This window comes from Protomyctophum bolini (assembly GCF_963924005.1).
Source record: "Protomyctophum bolini genome assembly, chromosome: 16".
NCBI lineage: Eukaryota > Metazoa > Chordata > Actinopteri > Myctophiformes > Myctophidae > Protomyctophum > Protomyctophum bolini.
In genome coordinates, this window is record NC_137877.1 from 27443393 (window position 1) to 27460079 (window position 16687).

Genomic DNA, 16687 nt, shown 5'->3' on the forward strand with positions numbered 1-16687 from the left:
ACACACACACACACACACACACACACACACACACACACACACACACACACACACACACACACACACACACACACACAGCCACTACCCTTTCCAATGATTGAAACCAGAGCCCCCGACAGCTGAATCAAGATCGGGCCACAGCAGCAACACGTGGGTGAGTGCGGGAAAGAAGAAGGGGGTGGGCCTGAGAATAATAGAGTATCAGTATACTGTATGATAAGATGGCAATCTAGTAGAATAAAAGTGATATGATTGCCATGACCCTTAATCGAAGATGGATAGGGGGATTTCACATATTTATTGAGATTATGTATGGATAAAATGCTGTTTTTGTTGCTAGAGCGACTGATTACAGAGACTTTGAGTGGTGCAGTAGATTGTGGTGTCGTGATTACATTTTCAAAGTGACCTCCGAAAAGATTTATCGATTGATTGAATGAATACTTTGGGGCCCTGTGTATTCAATTCATCAAAACAAACGAAAAAACATCATAAACGAGTAGTTATCAAGAAAGAAAAATCACACTCGTGTGAAGGAGCTCTTATCATCAACATCATCATACATCACATTCCGTGCTCCGCCAATCAGCTGAGCACATTCCACAAAGACACAAAGCTGTGCATAGAAACATATGTACATTAAGTAGTAGGGGGGGGGGGGGTCGGCATTTCAGATTCTTTCAGGAACCAGTTATGAATTAACTGCCGTTTTGAAAGAGAATAAGGAAAAGAACATGGATTATGACCACATTTTGATATCTGGGTTGAACGTGATTTGTGGAGCTCCCTCTGGTGCTGTGCTTGTGAATGTCTTTAACGTTTCTAAAGTAGTTTGACAGGTACATGGGTGTCTTTGTGGTGTGTAGTGTATCTTGTAGACCAGGCCCATGGCAAGTCACTGTACTTTGTCCTATCCCCACCCTATAGCATAATGAGCACGGGTTAAATGAGTTGTGGATGGAATGTATTGACCTCAATGATGGTTCGCAGAGGAAGTTGGCTTGGCCAGGCAGAGGTAGACCACCGGGGGGGGGGGGGGGGGGGGGTGGGGTGCATAGCGGAAGGGTGGAGGAATGGAGTGTTTGAGGGGTGGGGGGGGGGTTGAGAGGAGGCGTGGGAGATAACAGGTGTGGGCGGGGGGTTGTAGGACGGGGAGTGTGAGTGGGCGTGATGGTGTGCTACAAATAGCCCTGTCCCGTGCATGGTGTTCCTTCATTCTCTGTCCCAGTCTCCTGGCGAGACAGTCACATCGCAGCAGCCCAGGCTTCCAACCACACCACCACCACTTAAACCAGTCTTCAAAACAACAGCAACCATGAGCAAGAGCTACTCCCAGTCGGCCTCCTCGGCCTCCTCCTACCGCCGTACCTTCGGCTCCGGCGTCGGCGCCTCGCCCATGTCCTCCTCCATGTACTCCTCCATGGGAGGTGGCGCAGGCCGCTCCGCGTCCTCGTCACACACGTCCCGCGTCTACGAGGTCAAGAGCAATGCCATGCCCTCCTACTCAGGCTACAGGATGTCCTCCTCCGGAGGGAGCCTCGGCGCGGCGCGCTACTCCGGCGAGAAGCTCGACTTCAACCTGGCCGACGCCATGAACCAAGACTTCCTGAGCACCCGGACCAATGAGAAGGCCGAGCTGCAGCACCTCAACGACCGCTTCGCCAGCTACATCGAGAAGGTGCGCTTCCTGGAGCAGCAGAACGCCGCGCTGACCATAGAGGTGGAGAAGCTGAAGACACGTGAGGGACCCGGCCGCGTGTCCGAGATGTACGAGGAGGAGATGAGGGAGCTGCGGAGGCAAATCGAGACGCTGACGAACCAGCGCACCCGCGTGGAGGTGGACAGGGACAACCTGGCCGACGATATGCAGAAACTCAAACAGAGGTAGGGATGGATGGATGGATGGATGGATGGATGGATGGATGGATGGATGGAACGAGTAATGGGTCAAGAGCTCGAGTCAAACTGGACTATGGTCAGGGATTTAGGGATTAGAATTCCCATTTATACCAATTTATACTGTATGGAGGAAGAGAAGGGGATGATGGCTGCATGGATGCACATACTGTATCTATTATATATCAATGCAGAGACCGAAAGGAGGATAAAGTGGAATAAGACAACATGATGAAATAAATTCTAGAGTGAACACTACTGGCCGTGGCAAAGACAATTTAAATATTCAACCTTAGTTTTGTGATTTATTCACTAGAATGAATGACAAGGATGAAATTATGTCATGATTCTTGACGCTGTTGAGTGTAGATAGTAGATAACCTTTTGCAAAAGTGAACGATAGTCCACCATGTGTTCCAGAGCTTTCTATAGACCACTACTAATGGAATGGAGTCTGGCAAGGAAAGAGAGTGAGGGAGTGAGAGAGAGAGAGAGAGAGAGAGAGAGAGAAGAGGGAGAGAGAGAGAGAGAGAGAGAGAGAGAGAGAGAGAGAGAGAGAGAGAGAGAGAGGGTAGTTGTGCAACTGACTGGAATAGCAGGCTCCTTAAGTTCACCGACAGATTCCCGTAAGAGACAAAAACTACAGAAGGACAGAATGTTTTGGAAGGTGAGGCAAACAATAACCAAAGGAGATATATACAGTATGCAGAAGGGAAAGAATAACAACAGTTTGTTTGCCAACCTAAAAATATAAAATAAAAATAAAAACACCCACAACAACAGTGTTTAAAGAGAGAGAACGGCAGAGACAGGGCCAAAAGAGGTGACAAGTACTGTAGGTTGGGACTTGAGCATTCAATCAAATAGTACTGTGTGTGTGTGTGTGTGTGTGTGTGTGTGTGTGTGTGTGTGTGTGTGTGTGTGTGTGTGTGTGTGTGTGTGTGTGTGTGTGTGTGTGTGTGTGTGTGTGTATGTGAGTGCGTGTGTGTGTGCGTGCTGAGTCATTTAAAGTTGTGTGGATGTAGCTGTGAATAATGGCCTATTTGCAGCAAATGTATTTACAGCTGATCGGCACTGTGAAATTGGGGATTCTGTCACTGCAACAGCTGACTAACACACACACACACATGCGCGTGCACGCACGGACACACACACACACACACACACACACACACACACACACACACACACACACACACACACACACACACACACACACACACACACACGCAAAATCTGTTAAAATCTCCCCAAAGGCACAAACATAAAAGGTGTAATAATGATTGAGTGTCTGTATGTGATGTGCTGTTACAGAGTGCTAAAGTCCTGACGTCACTCGCCCATCCCCTGTTTCCAAGGGGTTCGCGGAAGTTTTTCTCTATGGAGAATAACATGGGGTCATCTTAAAATCGTCTCATAAAATAATTATGGTCAAAAAATAAACAAACTGTCTCTGCGATATTGTCGCAGAGTCGGGTGTCTCGGTATCATTTATGATAGTCAGTCAGTCATATTTGATAGTCAGTTTCTAGCGAAACGGCAGCAGTAACATTAGTGTTTTCTCGCAGTCAGTTGATTCTTCATATCCATATGAGTGAAACCGCCGGGATGTTTTGTTTATTTTTCAAACACAGTTCTTATATGAGGCGATCTAAGATCCCCCTATGGGGATTATAATGATCTAAGATTCCCCTGTGGGGATTATAATGATCTAAGATCCCCCTATGGGGATTATAATGATCTAAGATTCCCCTGTGGGGATTATAATGATCTAAGATTCCCCTGTGGGGATTATAATGATCTAAGATCCCCCTATGGGGATTATAATGATCTAAGATTCCCCTGTGGGGATTATAATGATCTAAGATTCCCCTGTGGGGATTATAATGATCTAAGATCCCCCTATGGGGATTATAATGATCTAAGATCCCCCTATGGGGATTATAATGATCTAAGATTCCCCTGTGGGGATTATAATGATCTAAGATCCCCCTATGGGGATTATAATGATCTAAGATTCCCCTATGGGGATTATAATGATCTAAGATTCCCCTGTGGGGATTATAATGCAATTAGTACACGAACCCGTGGACTCTAGCCCTCTAGCGATATTGATGTCAGACGTTGGTGCTCTGTACGCTGTATTTGCACATTTTGCAGCAAGCCAACATGTGATACAGAGTGAGTTTAGTGATCCTTTTGTTTATAATGTATTCATTCTGATGGCATCGTCTTTCTGGTCAGTCATACTTGTAAAACATGTAGGCCTATATTACAACCATGTCATAATGGTAAACTACCAAGAAGACACGTTGCCACGACAGCCATGGCGACTCTTGCCTCCTGAAACATTAGACTAGTCGCATTACATTGTGAGCTTGTAGATCGGCTATTTTCGGCGAGCGACACCGTCTATGACTGAGTATGAATTGTGCATAATTCTGGACACGAGACGGTATCGTCCAAGGGCAGGCCTGCATTCCTCTTGGCACAGTGTGACAGCAGCTGCAACACGGTGTGTGTGTGTGTGTGTGTGTGCAAGCTGCATTGCATTATGGAGAGGGACACATAGACAGGACATGCAGTTGCATTGTGCACAGCAGGGTGGTCGGTTCTATTCCTGTTCATGTTCCCCAGAGGGATCGGTTCTCGAGTCTAGAGCGGTTAGTTTCGAGAGGGGGTGAGGCGATAACTACCTACACTGTCTCCTAACCGCTCTCCAGGGAAGCGAGCCTCGCTCTCATGTCGCGTTCACAATGTATTCAGTTTCTTCTTTGTGCCAGATGGTTCATATCTAGTCTGAAAGGTAATGAGAGAACCCCCAGTGTTAAACATGCTGGCAAATATTATGCTTGGCACATAATTCCTAGCCATTTCCGTGCTGTGGGTTCTTCAAACTTTCTCAGCATGTGACACAAAGGAGCACCTTAGGCAGAGTGCATTGGCTGATATTGGAGCCGCCCAAAGTCATAACTGATGTGTATTTATCGTGGTTTGGGCTTACTGTAATTAATAGCTTCACTTCCTCTGGCTAAAATTGTTGACTGACTACTCCAGACAGTTCAGGAGTTCCTTCTTTATCGGTGCAAAAGTTATCGACGCTGTCTCTTTCTTTCCTCTGTCCCCTTTTCACCCTCTTCTTCCCTATTCTCTCTGTCTCCAGACTACAGGAGGAGATCCACGAGAAGGAGGAGGCTGAGAACAACCTGTCTGCCTTCAGAGCTGTACGTGTTTTTGTCTTTTTATCTCTGCAGTCTGTACACTCTGCCTCTTTCACCCCCACTAGCGCCCTCAGTCCCTCTGCCCCCTCACTCACTTCTCTGCCATTGTTATTTCTTTCACATGAGTGCCTATATCAATACAGTATTTACATTTAGAGGTGTAACGTTCCTTTATTGATTTGTGTCTCTCTGTCTGTCTGTGTTTCTGTCCATGCGCAGGATGTGGACAATGCCACTCTGTCCAGGCTGGACCTGGAGAGACGCATTGAAAGTCTGCAGGAGGAGATTGGCTTCCTGAAGAAGATCCACGAGGAGGTCTGTCTGTCTGTCTGTCTGTCTGTCCGTCCATCTGTCCGTCCATCTGTCTGTCCGCCCGTCTGAGTTTGCTTAGTAGCATTCTTTGAATATCCACAGTGCTAGTTTATTATTTTCTTCTTCTAATTGTGTGGGAAATGAAAACTTCCATATAGTTTAAGATGTTTTATCATTAATGTCACTATTTTGTTTGCCTGTAACTATAACTCCTACCTTCCCATATCTGTGAGTGTCATGTCAGCCGGTCTGTCTGACCGATCTGTGTGATATATACTGTAAGACAGATATATGTGGCCCACACACGCACACGCAGCAATGCAGGATATCACATGTTTTTTTACGCTAGATCTGCTCATGGGATGTGCACCATCATAGCTGGATCATACATTGTACACATGTACACTCACACTGTATGCAATGTACTGTATGCAAAGTCACCATAGTTTGACCTTTTCGCTGTTACACAATAAATGCAACAGTAGATTACGTTCCTGTGCATTCACACATACACAGAGAGACCCATGCTGGCGGAGAGGCGGCGTCCCGGAGGTCCCTTCATGTCGTGTCTTCTGTCCTGTCGCAACTTTGACCTCCTAGATATGCCGAACTGCCAATTGGCGGAACGGAGAGTGTCAGCTCAGCTGTTACATGTGTGTGGGAACAGTTGTGTGGCTATTTATGTCCTTGGGTCAGACAGACAGCTGATGTGAGGAACCAAAGCATACCAATTTGATATTTCTAGTGTAAAGATTTTCACAATGCTTCATAAGTTTCCAGTAAAGGGGACATGATTTCACACTACTCAAAGTGTTGAATGATTAAGTGAAGATGTCTAAATTACATTGAAAGCACTGACCCATTTAGGATGGGAACCCCTTTTTGGGTTTTTTACCCTTCAAGACGGGAATGGGTTCTTGTTGCTATGTACAGTACATAGCAACATAACATTTTTGCAACTTTTGAATAAATATTTGAAGATTTTCAGAAGACTTAGGTCAGGATTTAGAAGGCGTTTTTAGAATCTGCCTCAGTCCTAAATGGGTTAAGAAGTTGATAACATTTCACCCTAAGCCGCAAGAGAGAACTGCACAATGTGCGAAAATTACCTCTACAATCATGCCAACACAAAAACCCTTAAACCGTAAATGCTTCATTCATTCATGTTGACCATGACCTTGCATTCACTTGCTCACTCACTCCCTCAAACGAAACATCTATTATTTCATTCAACTATTCACACATGCATGCCCCTGCGAACTTGGATTCATACACTCTTTTTTCATAGTTTTCAACTTTTCATTCATCCATCCATTCATTCATTCACTCACTCATTCACTCACTTACCGATGAATCCTTCCATTCATTTGTCCACTGTCCTCACAGGAAATCCATGAGCTTCAGAACCAGATGCAGGACACTCAGGTCCAGGTCCAGATGGACATGTCCAAACCCGACCTGACTGCTGCTCTGAGGGACATCCGTATGCAGTATGAAGGTATCGCCGCCAAGAACATTTCAGAGGCTGAAGAGTGGTACAAGACCAAGGTAGGTTGAAAGGACACCGTGTACGAGTCTAGAGCCTGAAAACACACAGAATCTGAATCAGATTTTTGTTGTTATACAGACACAGAAAAGTAGCAGCGATTTGCTTTGACATGATGCTTTGCTTTCCAAACACAGGGGCACAAATCTAGATTACACTCCTACACTAGACACACATACAGTATACCACCTACTGCACACCTATGATGTTATTTAAAAGTTAAATTAAACAAATAAAAAATCAATTAGAAAACTTATTGAATCTCCTCCCATCTGTCCCTGTCTATGCAGGTTGTGGACCTGAACCAGACTGTGTCCAAGAACACCGACGCTCTGAGAACAGCCAAGTCGGAGAGCATGGAGTACAGGCACCAGATCCAGTCCTACACCTGTGAGATCGACTCCCTCAAGGGCACCGTGAGTCTTTATTCTATCCATTTATACCTGGCTTCGCTCTACGTCCTTTCAGGGTCGCTTTGTTTGTTTGTTTGTTTGCTCGTTTGAACGATTTCCTTTCTTTTTTGGTTTTGTTTGTGTCCTTTTTCTACAGTGTTTACTCTTTGTTTTACTCCCTGATGAATGATCACACTTTTTTCTCACACTACCACTTCCTTCATCCCTAATTTAATCCATTCCACGTCTATCTCTCTAGAATGAGTCTCTGCTGCGTCAGATGAGAGACATGGAGGAACGTATGGGCCGCGAGGCTGGTAGCTTCGAGGACACCATCTCCAGACTTGAGGGAGATATTGCCAAGATGAAGGTGACTCACCTAATCTCAGTTTAATTCATTCACTCAATTACTTTCACCAGAGCCAGAGTTCAGAGTAGAAGATAGTTGGTTACTTGGTTCATATTGCACACAGTGGGTGTTAGGTTGCTTTGGAGTCCCATGATTGGAGACATCAGTCACGAGTCACGACATCAGCATAGGTGGACTGTGAACCATTGCCAAGGCCAGGTGGTGTGAGGAGTTACTTAGCAAGAGCATAGTGGAGTTAGCATGATGTATGAAACCTGCAATGGACGTTTCCGGACAAGTATAGCCATGTTGTTTCTTTGTGATTTATCCCTACCGCGTCAGTGACACGATATCACTAACCACCCCAATGTGTTGTTTTAAAGGATGAGATGGCCCGCCACCTGAGAGAGTACCAGGATCTCCTCAACGTCAAGATGGCCTTGGATATTGAGATCGCCACTTACCGCAAACTGCTAGAGGGAGAGGAGACCAGGTATGTGTTTGTGTGACCGGAAATCGGGTGGAGTTTCATCAGGTCCAACAGAGGAGTGTAGTCTTGTATTAAATAGGCAACTGCTACTGCCAAATACTTACACAATCAACCTTCAAAGGTCTCATGACATCCATTTTCTTTGTGATTTTTCTTTTCTTGTGACGTGTTTATTATCTTGTATTGTGTTATTATTGACTTATATTTTATATTATGTGCTTTCTCTCTTTAAAGGATCACCACCAATATGCCTCACCACAGTGCCTACTCATCTATTGGATTTAGAGGTAGCGTAAATTACGTTGAACCTATCAAATGCACTCAGAGAGGTAACTGAAATGCTCGCCTCAAAACACCGTCGCCCTCAATTTTCTTTTTTCGCCGACTGCACGCCGACCAGTGGGGCGGTTCATGTATTCTTGTATACACTGTACACAAGTCCAAAAGGAAAAAGATAGCCCTCTTTTCCAATCCTTTTGACTAACAAGGAGCTATTTTGGGAACTGCAGGTGCAGGCACAAATGCTGACCAGCAGGTGGAGGTATATAACATAAATACAGCCACCCTTGACGACAGCTTGATACACTGAGGCAATCATCTACAAGCCAGTGAAGCCACATATCAATTTCCCCATGGCTCAGTCGCTCCACATGACATACTAATAATCCTAATTCCCAGTGCTATCCATCCATTTCAACAATTTACCGTGTTCCAATTTGTAGCTGACTAAAAACGTCAGACAGTAGTTGAGGGTGATGGATGAGACATAGCTAGCTAGACTGCTTTGTAATTGCCAGAGCAGCAATATCTGTGCCATACTCCTCCTCACTGTTGCTAAGTGACCAGTTATTCTATGCCACTTTATGCCACTGTGCCACTTTATCGTGCTATAATACAAACATCTCAATACAGGCATCTCTCGTCACCATTGCAATCGTGAACAGCCAACACCGTGTTCGCTGTTCATAGCCTACAGCACAAAGTGCAAAGTTAGCTGGTGTGTTTTCCAGTGGTGAAAAGTAAAGTAAAGTACATTTACTTAAGTACTTCTACTCCACTACATCTCAGAGGCAAATATTGTACTTTTACTTCACTACCTTTATTTGAAATCTTATAGTTACTTTTATTATTACAACACATACATTAAGCACTTCAGCCCTATAGGCCTATACATGTCGGCCATTTGAACATAGCTGATCTACAACCTCACAATGTGTCACGATGAGCTTGTAGATGTGCTATTTTCAAAAGATGTATATGAAAACTTGAAATTACATATTCTGCACAATGAGTACTTTTATTTGTGATACTTTTTACATTTCGATGCCAGTAGGCCTACTTTTGTAATTTTACTCAAGTACATTTGGAATTCCGGACTTTTACTTGTAACGGAGTATTTCTACATTGCAGTATTGATGCTTTTACTTAAGTAAAACAATTAAGCACTTTTTCCACCACTGCAAAGCAGGGTATCTCTCGTCTACAAAGTGCAAAGTTATCTGATTGTATCTTCTTCTATTTCTACAGAGACCAGCCCTGAGTTTCAGTCTCAGTCTGCGACTCACTCTGCGTCTGCAGGGATGCAGCAACGCGGTTCAGAAGTTCACTCCAAGAAGACCGTTCTCATCAAGACCATTGAGACCCGCGACGGAGAGGTAAGACACACACCAGCACATGCATATACACAGAAACTCACAATCTCATGCAAACTATTCTCTCCATAGTCTCTATTATTTTGCTTTCCTTACCATACACACAAGGACAATTAACCACCACTGACTCGCACATACAGTACATTTAGATCAAAGACAAAGCTTGGAAAAGGGAATTTGTATGACAGATAACATTAATAATGTAGAGAAGACTGAGCCCTGTTTTTTGTCTTGTTATATTTGTGATCTAGATGAAGTACTCTATGAGTGAAGGAGCTAGTGCCTAGTGTGTAAGTCTGGTATACTGTTGACAAACTGGAATGAAAAGATCACAACTTTGGGCTTGGGCCATGCACAATATTAGGATGACATTTGGCTGCCTGCAATGGCAATTAACTCAACGCTATAATTACAATCCAATAGGCCTATAGCGTGCACCCACCTTAACCAAATATAATCTAAGGACGCCTCAACTGCCAAGCATTCTATGAACAAGCAGGTGACTCACTGTCAACAGCTGCCATCGTCCTCAATGCCACCGCACTCACTCTAACATGCCACTGAATGGAGGTCTTTCACTGCTAATTATAGTTCACAGTACTGTGTATGCTGATATCCTATTAATTATTAATTAATTATTAATTAATTATCCTATCCTATCCTTCTTTCATTCTTTCTTTCTTTCTTTCCTTCCTAACCATGTTTCTCTTCTTCTCAGGTGGTCAGTGAGTCCACACAGCACCAGCAAGACATCATGTAAACAGGAAGAAAACCTACAGCATCACATTATATTAAAACAATAAAAGATAATCTATATGAAAATCATATTTTCCTACCACCACTGTGGCCTTTTGTAAGCTAAGCCTCGTTTTAACCCATGTATAACTATACTACAGAGATCTTTCTCGCCATTTTGTCTCCCTTTTATTAACCATTTACTTCATTTTAATGGGGAAGCAAAACAAAGTATGTTGTGAAGGCAGTAAAGACCTCAGATATACATTTGTACATTCTTGGGCAACAAATGAAAATCATTTAACGCTGTTCTGCACAGCATACAGGATATCTGTAGGATGAGGGGACAGTGAGGCTTTTTATTTTTTATTTTTTTAGAAACCATTTTCAGCCTTGAATTAAGTACAGGGCCAAGGTGTTCTGGGGCTTAAGTAGAATTAGCATCGCTTAATGTCTCTGCACATCTGTGACTTGATGGGCTGCCACAATGTTCAGTCAGCTGTGGGCGGTGTAACATGTACGACTTTAATTATATTTTACTTCTTGCATTAAATACGCAGATTTTGCCCTGGTTCTTCCAACCCTACTTGGTCCTGATCTTGGTCTAAGCCCTAAGGTATAAAAAAAGGAGAAAAAAAAGGTATAAGAGCGAGGCGCATAAAAACAGAGGACATTCATCTGTTAGTTACCATGTATAAAATGGTCAGAACAAATGGTCCAAATGATTTTCTTTTAAAATAAACCAACCATACATCATAAAAAGTGATTTCCATGCAAATACATGCACATGTAATGACTTAATATGGCCAAATGTAACGTTTTAAAGAAAGTGAGAGTTGAAACATGAATGTACAGTACGGTAACAAACAGGGAATGAAGTAAGAAGATGTTAGAAGATGGAACTCAGACAATAGCATGTGTTGGATGTGTGTTTGTGTGTATGGGAAAGCAGATTACACTGATTCATGTGCCAGAGATCTCAAATAAAAAAAGTGTTATCTGTGTCACTTCTGAGCCTTTATGCAGTTTATCAATATCATTAAGGAATCAAGGATGTTATGAATTCTGTTGTTGTCTATATATTCCTCGGTATGTGAAGCTAGCAGAAGCTCTATGGTGGATCAGATAAGAAACCACTACTTAATCACACAAACCCTGGCATCCCTATTCTGGGCCAGGACGAACATCTAGCTGATCAACAAGCTAAATTGGCTATTTGTGAAGAAGACATTGGTGTAAAGGGGTGAAAGGAGGGGGCCAGGCCTACCCCTTTCATGCATGAATTATGATAAGTGGGATTATTTTATTTGAGTCAGATGATATAGTTGCTCCACTCTCATGTAGTAGGCTTTCCTATCATGCTCTGCACTTGAGCTCTACAAAATGTAGACACAAACTGAACTCAAGTAATGAAAATAATTATGCACAAAACAATGCAGGTTACATTGTAATAACACAAATAGATTGATTTATATTTATATTTCGTTTTTCTTACTGCAGATGAAGAGTTTAGAAGAGTTGCAGTAATAGTGTGAATTGTAGTTGAAATAGAGCCAGTGATGCATGATGTCCACAATTTCCTGAACAGATGATCAAACAGAATTTACTCCCAACATTTCTTCCCAAATGTAAGTACTCCCAAATAAATACTATAAGTACTTATTACAGTAGATGTTACTTGATGTCAAAACATATTTTACCTGCCAGGGTCTCCTATACTTTAGATTTTTAGAAGGATATTCCTGAGCTGCTGGGCTGGACATTTCTGGCAGCCATATTGGATGTTGACAATCTTAGTAGTCGCAGTTACAACAGCTGGCCAATGGGTGGTAGTGTTTGGGGTGATGCTCTAGTCTAGACCAGACAGAGTGACAATTCGTTGAATTCATGGGGCCAGTCCATATGGCGGCTCTTCTACATAGACTTCTAGTTCTATAGGCGAATAAAGGCCTGAACCGGAAGTTTACGCTATGCTATGTCTAGATAGGCTTTGTCGTGACAAACGAGTTACATGAACCACGTGATCGGGCTGTTTTCTGCCCCATAACTTTGTCTTTTCTATGGCTCTGGTGGTCTAGACCTACCTTGGTCTAGATTAAGACTAGTAGTGTCCACTGTGGTGGGCTGGTGGCTGGTGGCTGGTGTGCAGGTGCATGTTAGTAGTCTAATAGGATGTATGTTCGGTACCTTTTTTGGCCACTGGTGGCGCTAGTGAGCAATTTAATGCATAATTTGCATAATTAATTATGCAAATTAGTAATTAAACATTCCATGAATTCCATAGATATAATTAGCATAATCATAAATCATAAATATCCATAAATATAAATATCCATAAATATAATTAGCATATAATAGTTTATAATTAAATAATAATAAAAACTAATGATAGTTATTTATAAAATGCATGATGTGTGTGTGATTAGCTGATCTCATCTCTCTCTCTCCCTGCGTCTCATGTGCCATGCCTCCCCAAAAGCCAGCAGAGATGCTGACTCGAAGGTGTGAAAAACAAACAAATGTAAATTTGTTTGTTTGTCCCTGGGGGTGAGGTGGGGGGATGGGCTCCCAGTCTTTGTGGAATGCCATGGGCCAGACATGCAAATTAAATGAAGCGCGGGGGTGGGGTGGGGGGATGGGCTCTAACCAGGTGCCAGGTGCGACATGCAAATTAAATGAAGAGCGGGGGTGGGGTGGGGGGATGGGCTCCCCCCTTTGTGGAATGCCAGGTGCCAGACATGCAAATTAGATAAACACAGAGGTGGGGGCTCCACTCTTTGAAGTGAATTGTATGCATAAATGAATCAAGTTAGTATTTAAATTCCTTACATACATTGACAGGGGGTGTGTGATTCCTCCTAGTGGTCAATCTCTCTATATATATATATAATTACACTGCAATACCTACCATGCCCTGACGTGATCTCAGTCATCTAGGGCAATGTTTTTCAATCAATGGTCTGGGGACCACCAATGGTCCTTGAATGTAATTCTTGTAAAAAATAAATGATACCCCCCCTAGTGTTCAATCTCTATATAAATATTTACACTGCAATACCATTTATGCCCTGATTTCAGTCACCTAGTGCAAATGTTTTCACGCAATGGTCCGGGGGCTACCGATGGTCTTTGAGAGGGTGTCTGTCTTGTATTATTTTTATGTTGTGTCTTTGAATTTTTTTATGTTTCATGTTGTCCTAATGGGGTTGGGTATTGTATATCTTGTATTATTTTTTGTGTTTTGTGTTGTGTCTTTGAATTTTGCATGCTTCATGTGGTACTAGGTGTTTGGGTTATTGTCTGTCTTGTATTATTTTTGGTGTTTTGTGTTGGGATCTTTTAATTTTTTATGTTTCATGTTGTCCAAATGGGGTTGGGTATTGTATATCTTGTATTATTTTTTGTGTTTTGTGTTGTGTCTTTGAATTTTGCATGCTTCATGTGGTACTAGGGGTTTGGGTTATTGTCTGTCTTGTATTATTTGTGGTGTTTTGTGTTGGGATCTTTGAATTTTTTATGTTTCATGTTGTCCAAATGGGGTTGGGTATTGCATATCTTGTATTATTTTTTGTGTTTTGTGTTGTGTCTTTGAATTTTGCATGTTTCATGTGGTATTAATGTGGTTGGGTTATTGTCTGTCTTGTATTATTTTTGGTGTTTTGTGTTGGGATCTTTGCATTTTTTATGTTTCATGTTGTCCAAATGGGGTTGGGTATTGTATATCTTGTATTATTTTTGGTGTTTTGTGTTGTATCTTTGAATTTTGTATGCTTCATGTGGTACTAGGTGTTTGGGTTATTGTCTGTCTTGTATTATTTTTGGTGTTTTGTGTTGGGATCTTTGAATTTTTTATGTTTCATGTTGTCCAAATGGGGGTTGGGTATTGTATATCTTGTATTATTTTTGGTGTTTTGTGTTGTGTCTTTGAATTTTGCATGCTTCATGTGGTACTAGGTGTTTGGGTTATTGTCTGTCTTGCATTATTTTTGGTGTTTTGTGTTGGGATCTTTGAATTTTTTATGTTTCATGTTGTCCAAATGGGGTTGGGTATTGTATATCTTGTATTATTTTTGGTGTTTTGTGTTGTGTCTTTGAATTTTGTATGCTTCATGTGGTACTAGGTGTTTGGGTTATTGTCTGTCTTGCATTATTTTTGGTGTTTTGTGTTGGGATCTTTGAATTTTTTATGTTTCATGTTGTCCAAATGGGGTTGGGTATTGTATATCTTGTATTATTTTTGGTGTTTTGTGTTGTGTCTTTGAATTTTGTATGCTTCATGTGGTACTAGGTGTTTGGGTTATTGTCTGTCTTGTATTATTTTTGGTGTTTTGTGTTGGGATCTTTGAATTTTTTATGTTTCATGTTGTCCAAATGGGGTTGGGTATTGTCTGTCTTGTATTATTTTTGGTGTTTTGTGTTGGGGTCTTTGAATTTTGCATGCTTCATGTGGTACTAATGTGTTTTGGTTATTGTCTGTCTTGTATCATTTTTGGTGTTTTGTGTTGTGTCTTTGATTTTTTTTTTATGTTTCATGTTGTCCTAATGGGTTGGGTATTGTATATCTTGTATTATTTTTTGTGTTTTGTGTTGTGTCTTTGAATTTTGCATGCTTCATGTGGTACTAGGTGTTTGGGTTATCGTCTGTCTTGTATTATTTTTGGTGTTTTGTGTTGGGATCTTTGAATTTTTTATGTTTCATGTTGTCCAAATGGGGTTGGGTATTGTATATCTTGTATTATTTTTTGTGTTTTGTGTTGGGTCTTTGAATTTTGCATGCTTCATGTGGTACTAGGTGTTGGGGTTATTGTCTGTCTTGTATTATTTTTGGTGTTTTGTGTTGGGATCTTTGAATTTTTTTATGTTTCATGTTGTCCAAATGGGGTTGGGTATTGTATATCTTGTATTATTTTTTGTGTTTTGTGTTGGGTCATTGAATTTTGCATGCTTCATGTGGTACTAGGTGTTGGGGTTATTGTCTGTCTTGTATTATTTTTGGTGTTTTGTGGTGGGATCTTTGATTTTTTTATGTTTCATGTTGTCCAAATGGGGTTGGGTATTGTCTGTCTTGTATTATTTTTTGTGTTTTGTGTTGTGTCTTTGAATTTTGCATGCTTCATGTGGTACTATGTGGTTGGGTTATTGTCTGTCTTGTATTATTTTTGGTGTTTTGTGTTGGGATCTTTGAATTTTTTATGTTTCATGTTGTCCAAATGGGGTTGGGTATTGTATATCTTGTATTATTTTTGGTGTTTTGTGTTGTGTCTTTGAATTTTGTATGCTTCATGTGGTACTAGGTGTTTGGGTTATTGTCTGTCTTGTATTATTTTTGGTGTTTTGTGTTGGGATCTTTGAATTTTTTATGTTTCATGTTGTCCAAATGGGGTTGGGTATTGTATATCTTGTATTATTTTTGGTGTTTTGTGTTGTGTCTTTGAATTTTGTATGCTTCATGTGGTACTAGGTGTTTGGGTTATTGTCTGTCTTGTATTATTTTTGGTGTTTTGTGTTGGGATCTTTGAATTTTTTATGTTTCATGTTGTCCAAATGGGGTTGGGTATTGGCTGTCTTGTATTATTTTTGGTGTTTTGTGTTGTGTCTTTTAATTTTGTATGCTTCATGTGGTACTAGGTGTTTGGGTTATTGTCTGTCTTGTATTATTTTTGGTGTTTTGTGTTGGGATCTTTGAATTTTTTATGTTTCATGTTGTCCAAATGGGGTTGGGTATTGTATATCTTGTATTATTTTTGGTGTTTTGTGTTGTGTCTTTGAATTTTGTATGCTTCATGTGGTACTAGGTGTTTGGGTTATTGTCTGTCTTGTATTATTTTTGGTGTTTTGTGTTGGGATCTTTGAATTTTTTATGTTTCATGTTGTCCAAATGGGGTTGGGTATTGGCTGTCTTGTATTATTTTTGGTGTTTTGTGTTGTGTCTTTGAATTTTGTATGCTTCATGTGGTACTAGGTGTTTGGGTTATTGTCTGTCTTGTATTATTTTTGGTGTTTTGTGTTGGGATCTTTGAATTTTTTATGTTTCATGTTGTCCAAATGGGGTTGGGTATTGGCTGTCTTGTATCATTTTTGGTGTTTTGTGTTG

The 16687-nt window shown here is 41.4% G+C and overlaps 1 protein-coding gene across 1 annotated transcript; it reads left to right on the top strand.

Annotated features, from left to right (window-relative positions):
• The first annotated feature begins 1230 nt into the window (after window positions 1-1230).
• LOC308330777 (desmin-like) lies at window positions 1231-11600 on the top strand. The gene is made up of 10 exons (XM_080785787.1): window positions 1231-1884; window positions 5060-5120; window positions 5337-5432; window positions 6816-6977; window positions 7266-7391; window positions 7627-7737; window positions 8100-8209; window positions 8441-8493; window positions 9734-9861; window positions 10577-11600. The coding sequence occupies exons 1-10, from the start codon at window positions 1316-1318 to the stop codon at window positions 10616-10618; spliced, it is 1458 nt and encodes a 485-aa protein (XP_080641913.1). The 5' UTR covers window positions 1231-1315; the 3' UTR covers window positions 10619-11600.
• Window positions 11601-16687: the final 5087 nt, after the last annotated feature.